Here is a 14,593-nt window from a genome sequence, read left to right on the forward strand (position 1 = left end):
ATGACCCGACGTGCGCCAGTTCCAGGCAGCTCTTTCACGACTGCTACTGTACCAGTTCCTCCGTCTCAACCACCCCCCCAAGCACAGATTAGATGTTGCATTGTGGGAGAGTCTGGCTGGTTGAGCAATCAACGATTGGTGGGCAAGACTTAGCTTGACTTGCCCTCAAATTAAATTGCGTTCCCACATACCGGGCTGGCATGAATAAAAAGAGAATGGGACGGGTTTAATCAGCCTGGTGTTATTCAGATTGACAGCACCTTCCATTGCTGTCTCAATTTTTCATTTGATGCATATTTTTGAGTATAACCCTTTAAACTTTTTTTTTAAAGTGTAGCTGTCTTTATAACAGCAATTAAAGTAGGATTGTTCAGAAGTCGTGCCTGTGAAATGATCTGACAAACCACCCATTAATGGCGTTGAGGAATGCGATTGTAGGACTCAAAATGATCAGACAGAAGCAACAGATCTGTAAAAAGCACAGTACTAGATGATGGTGAATGTCCCTGTGTGTGTGGCGTCGTGTGCTTCTCGGCCCGAACTGGGATGTCTCTGATGTGTCTCTCCTGACTGGTCTGGGGTGTGGTGTGGTGTGGTGTGTGTGCAGGGACTCTCTGTCGGCCCAGCTGGACCTGACCGTGACCAAGGCAGAGTCGGAGCAGCTGGCGCGGGCCCTGCAGGAGGAGCAGTACTTCGAGCTGAGCCAGGAGAACAAGAAGGCCATGTCCCGCCACAAGCAGGAGTGCAACGAGAAGGACTCCACCATTGCCCGAGTTAGTGTCAACCACACACACACACACACATACTCTATCACTCGCTCTCACACACACACACACACACGGTCAGTCTTACCCATATGTAAACATAAACATACAGACTCTCACGCATACCAAAACACATGAACACAGTGATTGCTGCATCCATAAATAGATTTCACCGCATAAATTTCACCCTTAACAGCCGTGAAAACATACCAGAGTTAAAACCGTACTTGCTACTCTCACAATAGAATCACACTATTTTGTTTTTGCACACAAAAAAAAGAAAAAAAGGTTAGAGCAGAACTTTTGAACCAAAACGTTTGCAGAGTGATGCTTGTTCCCTTAGAATGTCGGTTTGACCATCTGGAGACCGTTAGAACAGTGCTGTTGCATTGGATTGTTGAAGTGTGAATGTTTTTTTTTCCTTGTAAAATTTCCCAGCTTGAGGAATCCAATAAAACCCTTACCAAAGACGTGGAGACCCTCAGCAAGGAGAAGTCCGAACTGGATGAAAAGATCCGCACTCAGGCAGAAGGTAGTTATGTTCGCCCTGCTCCGTCCCGTCTTATATCCCTCCGCTCTTTCCACGGAGCATCTTACTCAACATCCTCTCCTCACACCTCTGCAGAGTACGAGGCCCAGAAAGAGGAAACTTCAAACGCGATCAAGGCCAACTACGAGAAGGTGCTCAACACAGAGCGAACACTCAAGACCCAGGTACACTTACGCAAATCGGATACACACCATACTGGACTAGCTAAATAGCAGGGCTGCATATGTCTGGGTCTTCTGGAAAATATGACCCCTTCCCAGCGATCATCATAAGCAGCATCTCTAGGCATTTATGAAGTTGTTAATTGAATTGAATTAAAGCTCATAACTTATTCATGGTTTGTGGTTCATGGTTTTATTTGAAGCTGTTTGTTTGACGTGAATGGTCTTTCCAATCCGTTGTAGGATAAATGTATATGTTTCTCATTTAATGAATTAGGTTAGTATAGTATTCAATTGTATAACATGAATTGAATTGGTAACTTAGTGTGGCCATGTTGTGTAAGGTCTATATGACTCAGAGTGTCACCCAGGGCTTTGGAGGTAAGGGGATCCTTTGTAAATATTCTTATCTCTGGGGAGGCAAGGTGACCACAGTGTAATAGTCAGAGGGAGGGGTTTTAGGTATAAGAGCTGAGTTTGCCCAGAGATGTGTGGGCATTGTTGTTGAACATTTCATGAACATGTAATGCTTGTAACAATGCTCCCGGTATCGTGAATAAATCTGCAGTACCACTCCAGTTGTCTGTAAGCAATTTTGACCACACCGTGTTACCCATCTTGGTGCTTCCTGCTTCACCCTTCCCCCTCCCCCTCGCAGGCGGTGAACAAGCTGGCCGAGATCATGAACAGGAAGGACATGAAGCTGGACCACAAGAAGAAGGGCAGCACCGCTGACCTGCGCAAGAAGGAGAAGGAGAACCGCAAGCTGCAGCTGGAGCTCAACCAGGAGAAGGAGAAGTTCAACCACATGGCCATCAAGTACCAGAAGGAGCTGAGCGAGATGCAGGTGGTAAGCATCGCTCGCTCTCTTTTAGGACCCCGATGCAACTGAGCACAGTAGCACCAATGTATACTTCACAAGAGCCTCGAAGACTACTTATTTATTTGTGCGTTTAGGCGGCGTTGGCTGCACCCACCACCGCAAAGAAATAGTTATACGTGAACACAACCAAATCGAATCTTTCTGCCGTTCATTCTGAAGCACCATAGAAATGGTTAGCCATCTGTTTTTGTTGTGTTGTCTGCCTGTTATTCAGTACCTAGTGGCAACTAACCCATTGTAAAAGTTGAGATGCTGGAGGGCTCCTCTCCTAAACCGGCTCCTTGTTACTCCTTTTCACAGCAACTGGCGGAGGAGAGCGCGTACCGCACGGAGCTCCAGATGCAGCTTGACAGCAAGGAGAGCGACATCGAGCAGCTGCGCGAGCGCCTCAACGACCTGCAGCTGCGCATGGACAACTCCAGCGTCACCAGCCTGCAGACGGACGAGACCGACAGCAACATCGCCGGTAAGGTCTCCTCCTCCTCCACCGCACGGCGGGAAAGAGAGCCCCGGCTGCGGTGTGTGTGTACCCCCAGGGGCAGGTAGACAAAGAGGAAACCGGACGAGGATGAACCCCACACCTGGAAGACACTTTAGTTTGTTGGCGTCATGATCAGAGCGCTGCAAAGTTCAGTGTTCAATCCTAGGATGTTGCTGTTAGTGATAATGAAGGCCATGCCTGGATAGATGTTCATGTGTTAGTTGTTAGTCGTTCCTGGGGGGGCGATGACTCTCCTGGCGAATGCTCATCTGCTGAGAAATTCGGCATGGAGAGTCATTGTTCCCTGTTGCATTTTCTTCCCAAAATGCTGTACATCTGTAACGTCATACCATGTCCCCCCACCCCAGAGCCTCATTGTTAAAGTTTTTTCCCACAGATTGTGGGATCAGTGGGTTTCTTTACCCCTTAAGTCTTCCTTATCAGTTATGCAGATTGAGGTCTGCAGCATGTGTTAGGCTAGTGTTACATAGTCTATATATTCATTTGAAAAGCCAGTGTGCTGTCATTTTTTATACTAGAAATATACAGTCATGTACATTCCAGAGTCTGAATCTTAATTTCACAATCTTAGCCTGCCAATGTCTTTCTCGCTTAAGACAAAGCAGAAAGGTCATTTGTAATTGTAAATTTAATTTCTCATTTCTCTCAGCCCTGCTGCTTTGCCAAACATAACCGTCATGGTAACGTGCCATATATATCCCCAGTCTCCTTGTTTAGCATACAGCATTGGAGGATTAGCATAACATTTAGATAGATGGCACATTAACACAAAGGAACACAGGGTGTAGGGGGTTGCAATGTTTCCAGATCGGTGTTGTACATTTGACTGCTGGTGTCTTGTGTGTTCAACTCCTCTCTCATCTCTTGTTCCCCTCATTTCCAGTCGGCTCTCCTTGCTCTCCTCCTCTCTTGTCTCCTCTGTTTTGTCTCCTCTGTGAGTAGCTCGGAGTACGGGATGCTTCCCCAATGCTTGGCCTGTGCTGTTGGCTGTCAGAATGTTTGCTTTCTTTTTGATCGGTATTGTTGTGGATGTTTGCTGATGGAAATGCATATTTTTTGTCTTTCCTATATGTTCAGTGATGCATTTGAAAGTGTTGATCTCAGAGTTGCACGGTGTGAGTTATGAGCCTGATACATTATGACACTAAACAGCTTAGTTCGATTTGTCTAGCAGTGTGACTGCAGTGGCTAAAGTTTACATTTGATCAAATGCAGCCGTTTCAATTTGTAAATTGAAACCCCTTTTGAAACATTGAATACCACAATATAGCAATTTTCTGTCCGTCTCTTCTGATAAAATATATATATTTGTCACCTCTTCAATGCTCCAATATTGCTTAATTTACTATTGAACAGTAAAATAACTTCACATTTTGTACTTTACTGTATCTACTAAGACCTTTCACTCACAAAGACAGAATTTCTGTTTGTCTCCACTAAACAATGCTCTGTTGACTTTAGAGCCCTTGCCTTTTGAAAAAGCTTAACTTCTCCCAAAGTGTAGAGGGGCAGGCCTTTCACCTGTCAGAGTGTCTGCTCTCCTCACACTTCCCTCTGTGTGCTTAACCTCTGGCTCTGGCGCTGGGCACCTTTCAAAAGCCTCGCACACCCACACAGACACTTCTTCTTTTATGAAACGCCACCATCACTTCTTTTTGTCTCACCACTGTAGTGTTCTGTAAGCATGTCGACACCACTCCGTGTTTGTGTGTGTGTGTGTGTGTGTGTGTGTGTGTGTGTGTGTGTGTGTGTGTGTGTGTGTGTGTGTGTCCTGTGAGAGTGAACCACTACGGTCAGACTGAGGAAAAAAGAAAACGTAAAAAAACTCCCTCCACTGCTTTAATGTAACTACTGCTGCCGCATCACAGCATGCCTTGAAAGTTCACTGGTAACACTTTAACGTAGCGGCCGAATGCTGCTCTGGTTATGGTCATTCAAAGCCAGCGGAGGACAGAGGCTGCTTTCAGCTCATGCGGCTGGCTTTCTCTCCACCTCCTCCTCCTCCTCCACCGCCGTCACTTTAACAGGAAGTCTTTGTGCTCGGCAATACGCCTTGAGACGATTGGATTGGTCGCGCCCCGACCACAAAGTCGGCGATAGAGACGTGACATGTTTTAAGTTCCTGTGCCTCAACTCAACGGTTGTCAGAGGGAGGAGTAATGTGGCTCCCACTGTGAGACCGTAACTTACCTTAAAACACACACACACACACACACGAACACACGCACACACACACACACACACACACACACGTCATAGTGTGTCCGCCAAGCTCAAAGAGCAAGCAAGTGGAGTGGAGGCAGCGTATCTGCAGCAGGCTGACATGATCGTAGAGTGTGACCTAACAAGGCTGTGTGTGTGTTGCCAGTATTGGTGGTTTGTTTTTGAATGTGTGAGGTTTGAATTTTCGTTCTAGGTTTGAGTTGAAGTTTTTCCTTTGGAGCATGTTGTTGTCACGAAGGCGAGCAGAAGACATGCCCCTAACTTGCTTTCCATGTTCTCCTTACACAGAATCACGGATGGAAGGCTGGCTGTCGATACCTAACCGTGCTAACATCAAACGCTACGGCTGGAAGAGACAGGTGAACATTCTCAATTCTTAATTTGTTAGTATGCAGTCATTGTTTTTATTTTTTTTCAATGTTAGGCCAGGCATTATTAAGATGTGGTTTGCTACTTCCAAGTTTTAACGTTGCTTAAGGTGGCAGTGGAACTGTTTCCCCTCTGTGCCTGAGTTGGACTGGAATGAGCGTTGTTCATGACTGGCATGAGCGTTGTTCTTGACTGGCATGAGCGTTGTTCTTGACTGGCATGAGCGTTGTTCTTGACTGGCATGAGCGTTGTTCTTGACTGGCATGAGCGTTGTTCGTGACTGGCATGAGCGTTGTTCGTGACTGGCATGAGCGTTGTTCGTGACTGGCATGAGCGTTGTTCGTGACTGGCATGAGTGATGTTTTTGACTGGCATGAGCGATGTTCTTGGCTGGCATGAGCGTTGTTCTTGACTGGCATGAGCGTTGTTCTTGACTGGCATGAGCGTTGTTCTTGACTGGCATGAGCGATGTTGGCTGGCATGAGCGATGTTCTTGACTGGCATGAGCGTTGTTCATGACTGGCATGAGCGTTGTTCATGACTGGCATGAGCGTTGTTCATGACTGGCATGAGCGTTGTTCATGACTGGCATGAGCGTTGTTCATGACTGGCATGAGCGTTGTTCATGACTGGCATGAGCGTTGTTCATGACTGGCATGAGCGTTGTTCATGACTGATGCTGCTGCAGCACAGGCCTCTGGTGATGGCAGCTCTTAACCTGGGTGCCTTTGTTGTCCTGCAGTATGTTGTGGTCAGCAGCAAGAAAATCCTGTTCTACAATGACGAGCAGGACAAGGAGCAGTCCAGCCCCTCTATGGTACTCGATATCGAGTGAGTAACACATAAGGACCCCGCATCAGATCTTCTCTCTCTTTTTTCTCTTTAATTAAATATGCCAGGATCTGGAAAATTACAGATTTGTAACGTTTTTTTGTGTGTGTTTGTTTGTTTTCTCTAGCAAACTGTTCCACGTGCGTCCAGTCACACAGGGTGATGTGTACAGAGCCGAGACAGACGAGATACCCAGGATATTCCAGGTCAGTGTGTCCTACTGTCACTTTGATGGAGGAGAGTGACGGTCGAAAGCGTTGGTCTTTTTTCTTTGTGGTTCTACTAGCGGTAGCGGTAGGTGTCAGATAGTAGACGTGACTTTCGGTGAAAACCATCTCATGGCCCTTAAACAAGACAGCCCCTCTGAGGAGACTAGAGCCTGTGGTTTTACACTATCTCTATCGGTGATGCAGATGTCCCTCTTGACTAAGACGAGCCTCCTTCACTTACAATGTGGAGCTTGCTGTGTTTGGTATCCGTGTAACTTATATACTTTTGAAAATATATTCTAACTTATATTGATACCAGTACAAGTAAGTACATCCCACTCTAAGACATACTTAATGTGTATTTGGGTAATGACTATTGATTTTAATCTTTTGTAGTCTATATCAAAACTTCCTTTCTGTTAAATGCTGACCTGGCTGTTTAAGAACTTTTTGAGGTAAAAAATAATAGAACATCAGAGTCAAAAATAAGCCCCCATGTCCTTTTAAATCTGGATGATGGATCTCTTCTCCTGTATGACTCAGCTTTTTTTAAGGTCAGCTGGATTGGTTGCCGCATAAGGGAAGCTCATCACTTGACTTGACTTGACTTAGCATGACAGAAACCACAACACCTAGATTCCCATCAGCATAAACTATGAAGGCTTGGTAGCATTACGTAATCCACAGCTGTGGGGACATTTGTGAATGTTTGCTTCTGCTTATTCATTCATTGCCTTACACAGGCTTGAGCTGACCCCATCGGTATAAAATGCATGGCAGAATTCTCCTTTAAAGCTTAAAAACTAAAAGAAATAATCATATGATTAATGTTGGGTCTGAATCTGCACAATGCTAGACCAGTAACCAATGGTGGTCTTCCTCACATTTAGAACTACAATTGTATGGCCACTCTATTCCTCTGTATTAGCAGGAGAAACTTAACTTCAGGACTGTTGTTAACGGTGCAAATGTAAAATGTCTTGTTTATCGCACCTAATAACATGAGCCATTGGCTGGCCGCTTCTCTTCTCCTCAGATCCTCTATGCCAACGAGGGCGAGTGCAGGAAGGAGGCCGACATGGAGTCGGTGCCCCAGGGCGACAAGACCAACTGTCTGCCCCACAAAGGCCACGAGTTCATCCCCACGCTCTACCACTTCCCCACCAACTGCGAGGCCTGCTCCAAGCCCCTGTGGCACGTCTTCAAGCCGCCACCCGCCCTTGAGTGCCGTCGCTGCCACGTCAAGTGCCACAAGGACCACCTGGACAAGAAGGAGGACATGATCGCCCCCTGCAAAGGTGAGGAAGGACGTCTCGCTGCTGAGGCGGCGGCGGTGAATCTTAGTTACTCCGAAAAGTTATCATCGTCTCGTGGAGCTTGCGGGTGGTTGGGATTAGTTTGAAAGTATGGTTAGGTTATGTTTGGAGCATCTTAGGAAGATGTGGTTTTTGATTTGCTTTAGGTCAAAGAATTTTCTAGATTTTTACCTCAGAATCATAGATGTAACAATTGATTGTTCCTTTTATTCCAATTTCGTGGAGATTTCTCGTAGCCATAAGTTGACATGTTGGGTGTGTCCGGTGTGTGTGTGCGTGCTTGTGCGATGCAGTGAATTACGACGTGACCTCAGCGAGGGACATGCTGGTGCTGGCCCTGACTCAGGATGAGCAGAAGAAGTGGATCGGTCACCTGGGCAAGAAGATTCCCAAAACCCCTCCCTCAACCTTCTCCAGGGCCTCCCCTCGAACCATGTCCACCCGCTCTGTAGCAAACCAGTCCTTCCGGAAGAACCCCAAAAGTATCACGGGCAAGCCAAGGTAACTATGACCACACATACATGTACCATACTGTTTAGTCCATCACTCATTTCACTCTCTCTTCAAAGCTTTATATTACTGTATGACTGAAACGGACAAATTCATAGAGTTTTCCATAAATATGACGTTTCAAAATGCAGTCATGTGATAGTGCTGCTGTAATTAGTTTCATGTAGGCACTTTTTATTCAGTTACAGAGCGAAGTAGAGCATCATAAAGACGTCCTCTTAAACCTGGATTAACACCCTTATCAAAGATCAAAATAAGCCAGGCACATTAAAAAAAAATAGTACTTGCAGTTTCTGTGTAGTTAATGTGTGTAATTCCAGTCCTGTGTTTATGATGGTTCTGCAGTAGCTAGGAAAAGCACATGTTCTGTGCGGCTTGTCCTTTCTGGCACGGCCAGAACCTCTGGATCGCCTGGTGACCCGCTGTTTATCTCCTGTGTTGTACCAGGAAGCAGTCGAGCATCAGACTGGCTGACTTTGAGCATGCAGACACAGAATCCAGTACATGCTGACAGAACTCGTCCTCAGCCACAGCTTATTTTCAGAGGAGTCTCACCATCCCCACCCCCCCCCTCCTTAAGACCATAGCAAGCTCCTCGTGCCCTCGCTCGCTCATGTTATTAACCCTCTCTGGTGATGCTCTTGTGGGGTACTTCTTCTCTCGTCTGGGTCTGGTTCTCTCTGTGGTTAAATGCGGAACTAACGGGGCACTGACTCCAGAACAGCTGAGATGAGCTTTTGGTGGCCGTCGTGTTTGGTGAAAGAACTGATGGAAGAAGTATGAAGCTGCTGATGGGTGTTAGGTTTTCAAGAGATGTGTTCACCCTGGACAGCTCAGTCTGTGCTGCCCCCTGCTGGATTTGAGGCCCAACAGATTTGTTTTTACTGCTTTCGGTGCAATATGCAGTGCATTTGTACAATAATTAAATGTTTCCACATTTCTGGGATTTGTCAGCATGTTGATATTTTTTCGTGACCGCAATTAGATCATGGAGGTAGGTTAAGCTTAAGAAAAACGAAATGTTGCATACAGCAGCTTTGCCTAACCGTGTGTGTTTGTCTGCTTCTTTAAAGACCTCTTACGGGACACCTGTTTCTCTTCTGTCTTTCAGCTAACCATCTGATCCGTTGGATTCTGTTGGGACTTTGTACCTTTTGTCGTTCAAAAAAAAAAAAAGAAAAACAAACAAAAAATACCTTTAAACCATTAAAAAGGATTCACACAATTAATCTACACACACATACACACACACACACACACACACACACACACACACACACTCTCTCTCTCTCACTCACACAGAAGTTAATACAGAGACATATTGACCAACGCTGGATATTTGGGACCAGTGCCTGATACAAGGCATCTCAAACCCCCCCACCCCCCCCCCCCCCCCCTATCTCTAACTCTCTCTCTGCTTTGACTGGGATTTCCGCTCCACCCTCACCACACCATCTCTGTTCTCCGGGTATCAGGTGGACGGCAGGGGACCTCGCTCGCTCTGACCTCGGGATGAGAGCCTGGGGGAAGCGGCCCGTCCGTACCCCCAAGGTTGGACTCCTCAGTGCGGGGGGGTCAGACGTCAGCTCTGTGGGGGATCTCTGGCCTTTGGTGCATGTTTAAGGTCAATAAGGGAGGTCTTATGCAATAAGGGGGGATGCAACAGGGAAAGAGGGGTATATCTGGGGATACTAAAACTGGGTCTTTATTTTTTCAGTTTCGGGAACAAAACCCTCATGAGCGAGCAAATCTGTTTTCCATCTCAAAGGACTCACATGCCTTCTTTTCATGAACTTGGGCTGCCTTCATGTTTCTCACCCTTTTAAGTCTAAAAGGAGATGCGATATTGAGCAGAGTATTGGGTACTGAGTATGTGTTTTGTTTTTTTGTTTGTTTTTTTCTTCCAAGGAGCATGTAAGATCATCATTACAATCTATGCATATTAGAATAATAATAATTATTGTTATTATTATTATTATTATTATTATTATTATTATTTTTGCTCCAAGCCATAGGAATCCCATCATAATGGCACTAGGAGACCTAATGAAATCTTCATAGAAACCATTGACATTTTGTGTGTTCATTTGGGTACATTGTTCCTGTAATGTGTTTTGTTTTGATTTGTCTCATTTTTGTTTCTTTTTTTTTGTAATGTATTGCCTTACATTGGTTCATAGATAAATGGTTCAAAAGGAAACATTAAGTTAACAAATGTAAAACTGCACTGTTTGAATTGTAAATTATTTGTAGAAGACTTAACTGGTGTAGCATTTGGCCCACCTAGTGCCTTAATTTTTGGATAACGATTTTACTGCCATATCTGTCTGTGTTAATCTCCAAACAAGACGAATCTTAACTCTGTATCTTTTTTTAAAAAACAAAAGGGTTATCTTCCATGTTGTGGTTTTTATTTGGAACCTCTGGTGTGAAATGGAAAAGTCCTTCATTTATTTTCAACAAGTTGCATATTATATCAACCAAAGTCCCAGAGCGGAGCAGCCTGTGTTATGGATAACGTACCCTAATGAAGGCAAGGTTCCCTTCCATGAACGCCTCCCAATATTGCCAACATAATCAGATGAAAAGGGTAACTTCCTGTCCTGTCGACACAAACCCCCTCAGTGTACATAATCAGACACAAAGATCATGAATACCTCCACAGTTATCAAAAATGGGTTTTACATACGTGTTCAGTAAAGAAGCACTGGAACTATGATCTCTTCTGTTTTGTCTTGGATGACTTGCATGTTTCATTGCATTGGAGGCCGCACTGATGGATATGTGTCAATAAACATATCTTTATCTATCACTAAACATGTCTTCTTTATAGTACTACTCATTTGTGTACATATATACAAGCAAAGCTTCACAACTTCGTTGCATGTAAATGAAGGTTTAGTTCATGTCAGTCGTGTTCATGGAATGTTAATAAAGTGCCACGGTTTGGAAAAACTGCTTTTACACTAGAAAACTACTCTTGCCAAGTCACTGAGCTCACTTGTACATCATGGTGTCATGTTGGTTACAGCAATGAACTGTTCAAACTGGTGAACCATTCTAAAAGTTTTTAGAATTCTCTGACTCCAGTGTTCCCAAGCTGCACATGAACTCCTAAAACTTGTCTTGAAAGCCCTCCCCGATACTGTGGTTCCTGCATGTTTTGAAATGGTCTATCTTGAAGTCCGGGAAAGTTTGTTTATAGAGCGCATCTCATACAGGCAGTTTTAAGTGCTTTAGAGTAAACCTAAAAAGCAGCACCTATAAACAGTAAGCTAAATATTTTAAAAGTAAATATGAGTCTGATAAAATACAAACAATAAGTGGCATTTAGTGGTGTGGTAAAAACCTTCAGGCACCACGGGTGTGAGACTGCAGCTTTATTCACAGCACCGGGGAAAGTTACAAGCACCACAAGAGTCAAGCAACAGATCCAAAGCTCCGTGCGGAAAGGCCCCTTCTTATTACAAACTCAACTCATGTCACACATACAGTCCCATCATTTCAGTGAAAGACACGTGGCTCACAGACGTATGAGCAAACCAGTTCTGACTTGTTTTCTATCAAGACTAGGAAAAAGTGATTACTCGAGGGGGGTTTCTACATACATCCTTCTGTCTTTCAATTGTTGTCATCACATGCTCCATCCCATGGTGTCAATTATCAATGTCAGCATCCTTTAGCTACTGTTTAGGCCATGTATGTTACCATGTGGGTTAGGTCTGCCTAAATGATGTCCCCATAGTCCTGCTAATATGTTTCTCATGTTCCTCGTTTGGACAAGGAATTTGTATATGCTCCAAAATGCATATGGCAGTCATTAGACCTCAGGGACAGACTACTTACACAAAGTAAAAAGAACTGCACCAAAAACTTGAAGGTGTATTAACACAAAAAAAATGCACTTACAGTGGTGTTGTACATAATATAAGGAACATGGAATGTAAATTAAATCTCAGCCATGGTGAGCAGTGTTTTAGGTCTATATTTGTAAGACACCAGTTTTGATGCAAGTCTTGTGAGCCAAATAGTGTGAGCCAATGCTATTGCATTCAGTATTTGTGTTCATCTGTTTTTTTTTTTTTTTTGGTTGAAGTAGAGACTGAAATTGCGTCTGCTACTCCCTGCCATGATTCTTTAAATGTGTCTTTTCCATCATGTTCTCCTGTTCATTGTCTTTAAAAACTGTGTTCGTATATGCAGATAGGAACCATTACTGTCAGTGGCCATGTTGCTTGGTTAGAACACAAAACAGAGTAACCAGAGCACAGGGTTTAAAGTTCATGATCATTCTTTAATATCAAGTTTAAATGAGGCCCATGGGTTTTACCTGCAGACAAGGGTGAAGAGAGCCAAGTCTCCAGTGGTGGGCGCCACTCACCGGGGAAGACTGAGGTGCCATCTTGACTCACAAATAGGGCAGGTTTAGTCATTGGTGTAAAAATATCTCAGGTTTAAACTAACAAGCTGTGCACATATTTGGGAGCACAGTGCAGATTTACAAATATTAGCTTTAAAGCTGTTGTGCATACATCATCTGCCAATTCAACATACATAGATTAAAGATGCATTAGTACCTCAATTTTGTTGCGAGAAATAGTATCCATCTTGGCAGGGTTTTGCATTTTTTTGTAAATTCAGTTTTAAAAATAAAAACTGGAATATCAATACCATTAATTGAGCATAGGTATTTGTCTTAAGCATTTTTAGCAGCGATGGCAGTTTCAAGTTGTCTTTTGAATGTTTTTGCAAGCTTAGCACACCTTTATTTTGTAACTTTTATCTCATTATTCTCAGCATCTTTGAATTTCCGACAGGTTGGATGGGGAGCGTTGTGGCACAGCTGATCTCTCCAGAGACGCTGTATTGGTTTCGGGTCTCCACTGTGGTTTACCAACTCCAGAACACTTCCTAAAGCCACTCCTGGTTTTTTTTCTCTGTGGGATGCTTTGCTTTGTTTTCTTTTTGAAACTTAAAGTGTAACCCCAGCCTGAGATCATCTTGACTCTGGAAACGGTTTCTGTCAGGATGGCTCTTTATTTTTCAGCATCTATCTTTCCCACACTAGTTTTCCTGTCGTAGAAAAACATTTCTGCACCATGATGCTGTCACTTGATCTTTGTCTCTCATCAGACCAGAGATTCTTGCTTCTCATGGTCTGAAAGTCATTCAGTGCGGGCACATGATGGCAGCACTCCGATCCCATCCAATTCTCTCCATGGGGTCTCCATGGGGGGTTAACTGCTCTATCTCAAAGCACATGGCAGTGACCAATCTAGATCTTGGCCACGTCAGTTCAAATCAAATGCGGAATGTTTACATCTGCTACATTGATTATACAGTAAATACGTTGTGAAATGAAACAAAAACACACCACAGTTAAAGTTGTATTAGTATTGATTGATTCACATCAATATTAATGGATTACATGACTAACAACTGGTGGAAAGTAATATGAAAATATTTGTTCACTGAATTAGCGTTCTGTCCCAAACAGTTGCGTTCCAGTTTCAAAGTTTCAGTTTTGCTTTCAGTATTTCAACGTGAATGAGAGGGAGCACGAGAACTGAGCGTCTAGCAGCTTATCATATCATATACATTATATATGATGCATGTATATGTCTGTGGGCACGATCTCAAGCACGTGCAAAAGTTGTTGTTGTCCAATTTGAATCAGATAGAGAGAGACACATGCGCGCCCAGTCCAATTACCAGCGGAATCGAATCGTGTGTCCAGGGGTTTACATCGGAGTCCAGTCGGACTCAAGTCAGACACAATGAATCTAGTTCTGGGGAGACACATGTGTCCAATATCCAATTTAAATCGGACTGAAATCGGAAATTGGACACATGTGTCCACACTGATTGAGGTTTCTTTTGGCTCCTAGTGCACTATCTTGTGCCTTTAAGTTAGGAATGGCTTCCGTCTGGCTGGTCTACCTTGAAGGTCCGATAGTGGTAGTGCTGCACTGATGTTTATCGTTTTCTCTAAGGTTCTCCACAAGGAACTCTAGTACTCACTGGAAATGACCACTGGATTCTTGGTTATATGTCTGCACAAGGCTCTAAATTTCTGTTTACTCAGTTGTGACTGGTAAGGAGGAGTGTTGGTGGTTCAAAACTTACTTCTTTAGAGAATGATGAAGGCTACTTGATGATGAAGGCTCTTGGGCACTTTAATGTGGCAGCTTATATCCTTACCCATATCTGAACCTTACCCATCCCTGTCTTGCAGGTCTACATACAATTCTCACAACCTCGTGTTTTGGCTTTTA

General features: G+C 44.0%; 1 protein-coding gene across 4 annotated transcripts in view; it reads left to right on the top strand.

Moving 5' to 3' along the window:
- The window catches only part of rock1 (Rho-associated, coiled-coil containing protein kinase 1), a 38,218-nt gene extending 27,120 nt beyond the window's left edge, over positions 1–11,098 (top strand). For 2 of the 4 annotated variants that reach the window (XM_080837289.1, XM_080837291.1), the window contains 11 exons: positions 608–773; positions 1,203–1,296; positions 1,390–1,478; positions 2,134–2,325; positions 2,659–2,824; positions 5,372–5,442; positions 6,195–6,283; positions 6,411–6,489; positions 7,529–7,790; positions 8,102–8,309; positions 8,766–11,098. In XM_080837289.1, coding sequence (XP_080693415.1) covers positions 608–773; positions 1,203–1,296; positions 1,390–1,478; positions 2,134–2,325; positions 2,659–2,824; positions 5,372–5,442; positions 6,195–6,283; positions 6,411–6,489; positions 7,529–7,790; positions 8,102–8,309; positions 8,766–8,829 — 1,480 coding nt within the window. In that variant the 3' untranslated portion in view covers positions 8,830–11,098. Of the gene's footprint in view, positions 1–607; positions 774–1,202; positions 1,297–1,389; positions 1,479–2,133; positions 2,326–2,658; positions 2,825–3,743; positions 3,795–5,371; positions 5,443–6,194; positions 6,284–6,410; positions 6,490–7,528; positions 7,791–8,101; positions 8,310–8,765 lie in introns of those variants that run through there. The other 2 variants (XM_080837290.1, XR_013968625.1) reach the window with 2 other exon arrangements.
- The last annotated feature ends 3,495 nt before the right edge of the window (positions 11,099–14,593 follow it).

The sequence above is a fragment of the Sprattus sprattus genome (genome assembly GCF_963457725.1).
Source record: "Sprattus sprattus genome assembly, chromosome: 4".
NCBI lineage: Eukaryota > Metazoa > Chordata > Actinopteri > Clupeiformes > Clupeidae > Sprattus > Sprattus sprattus.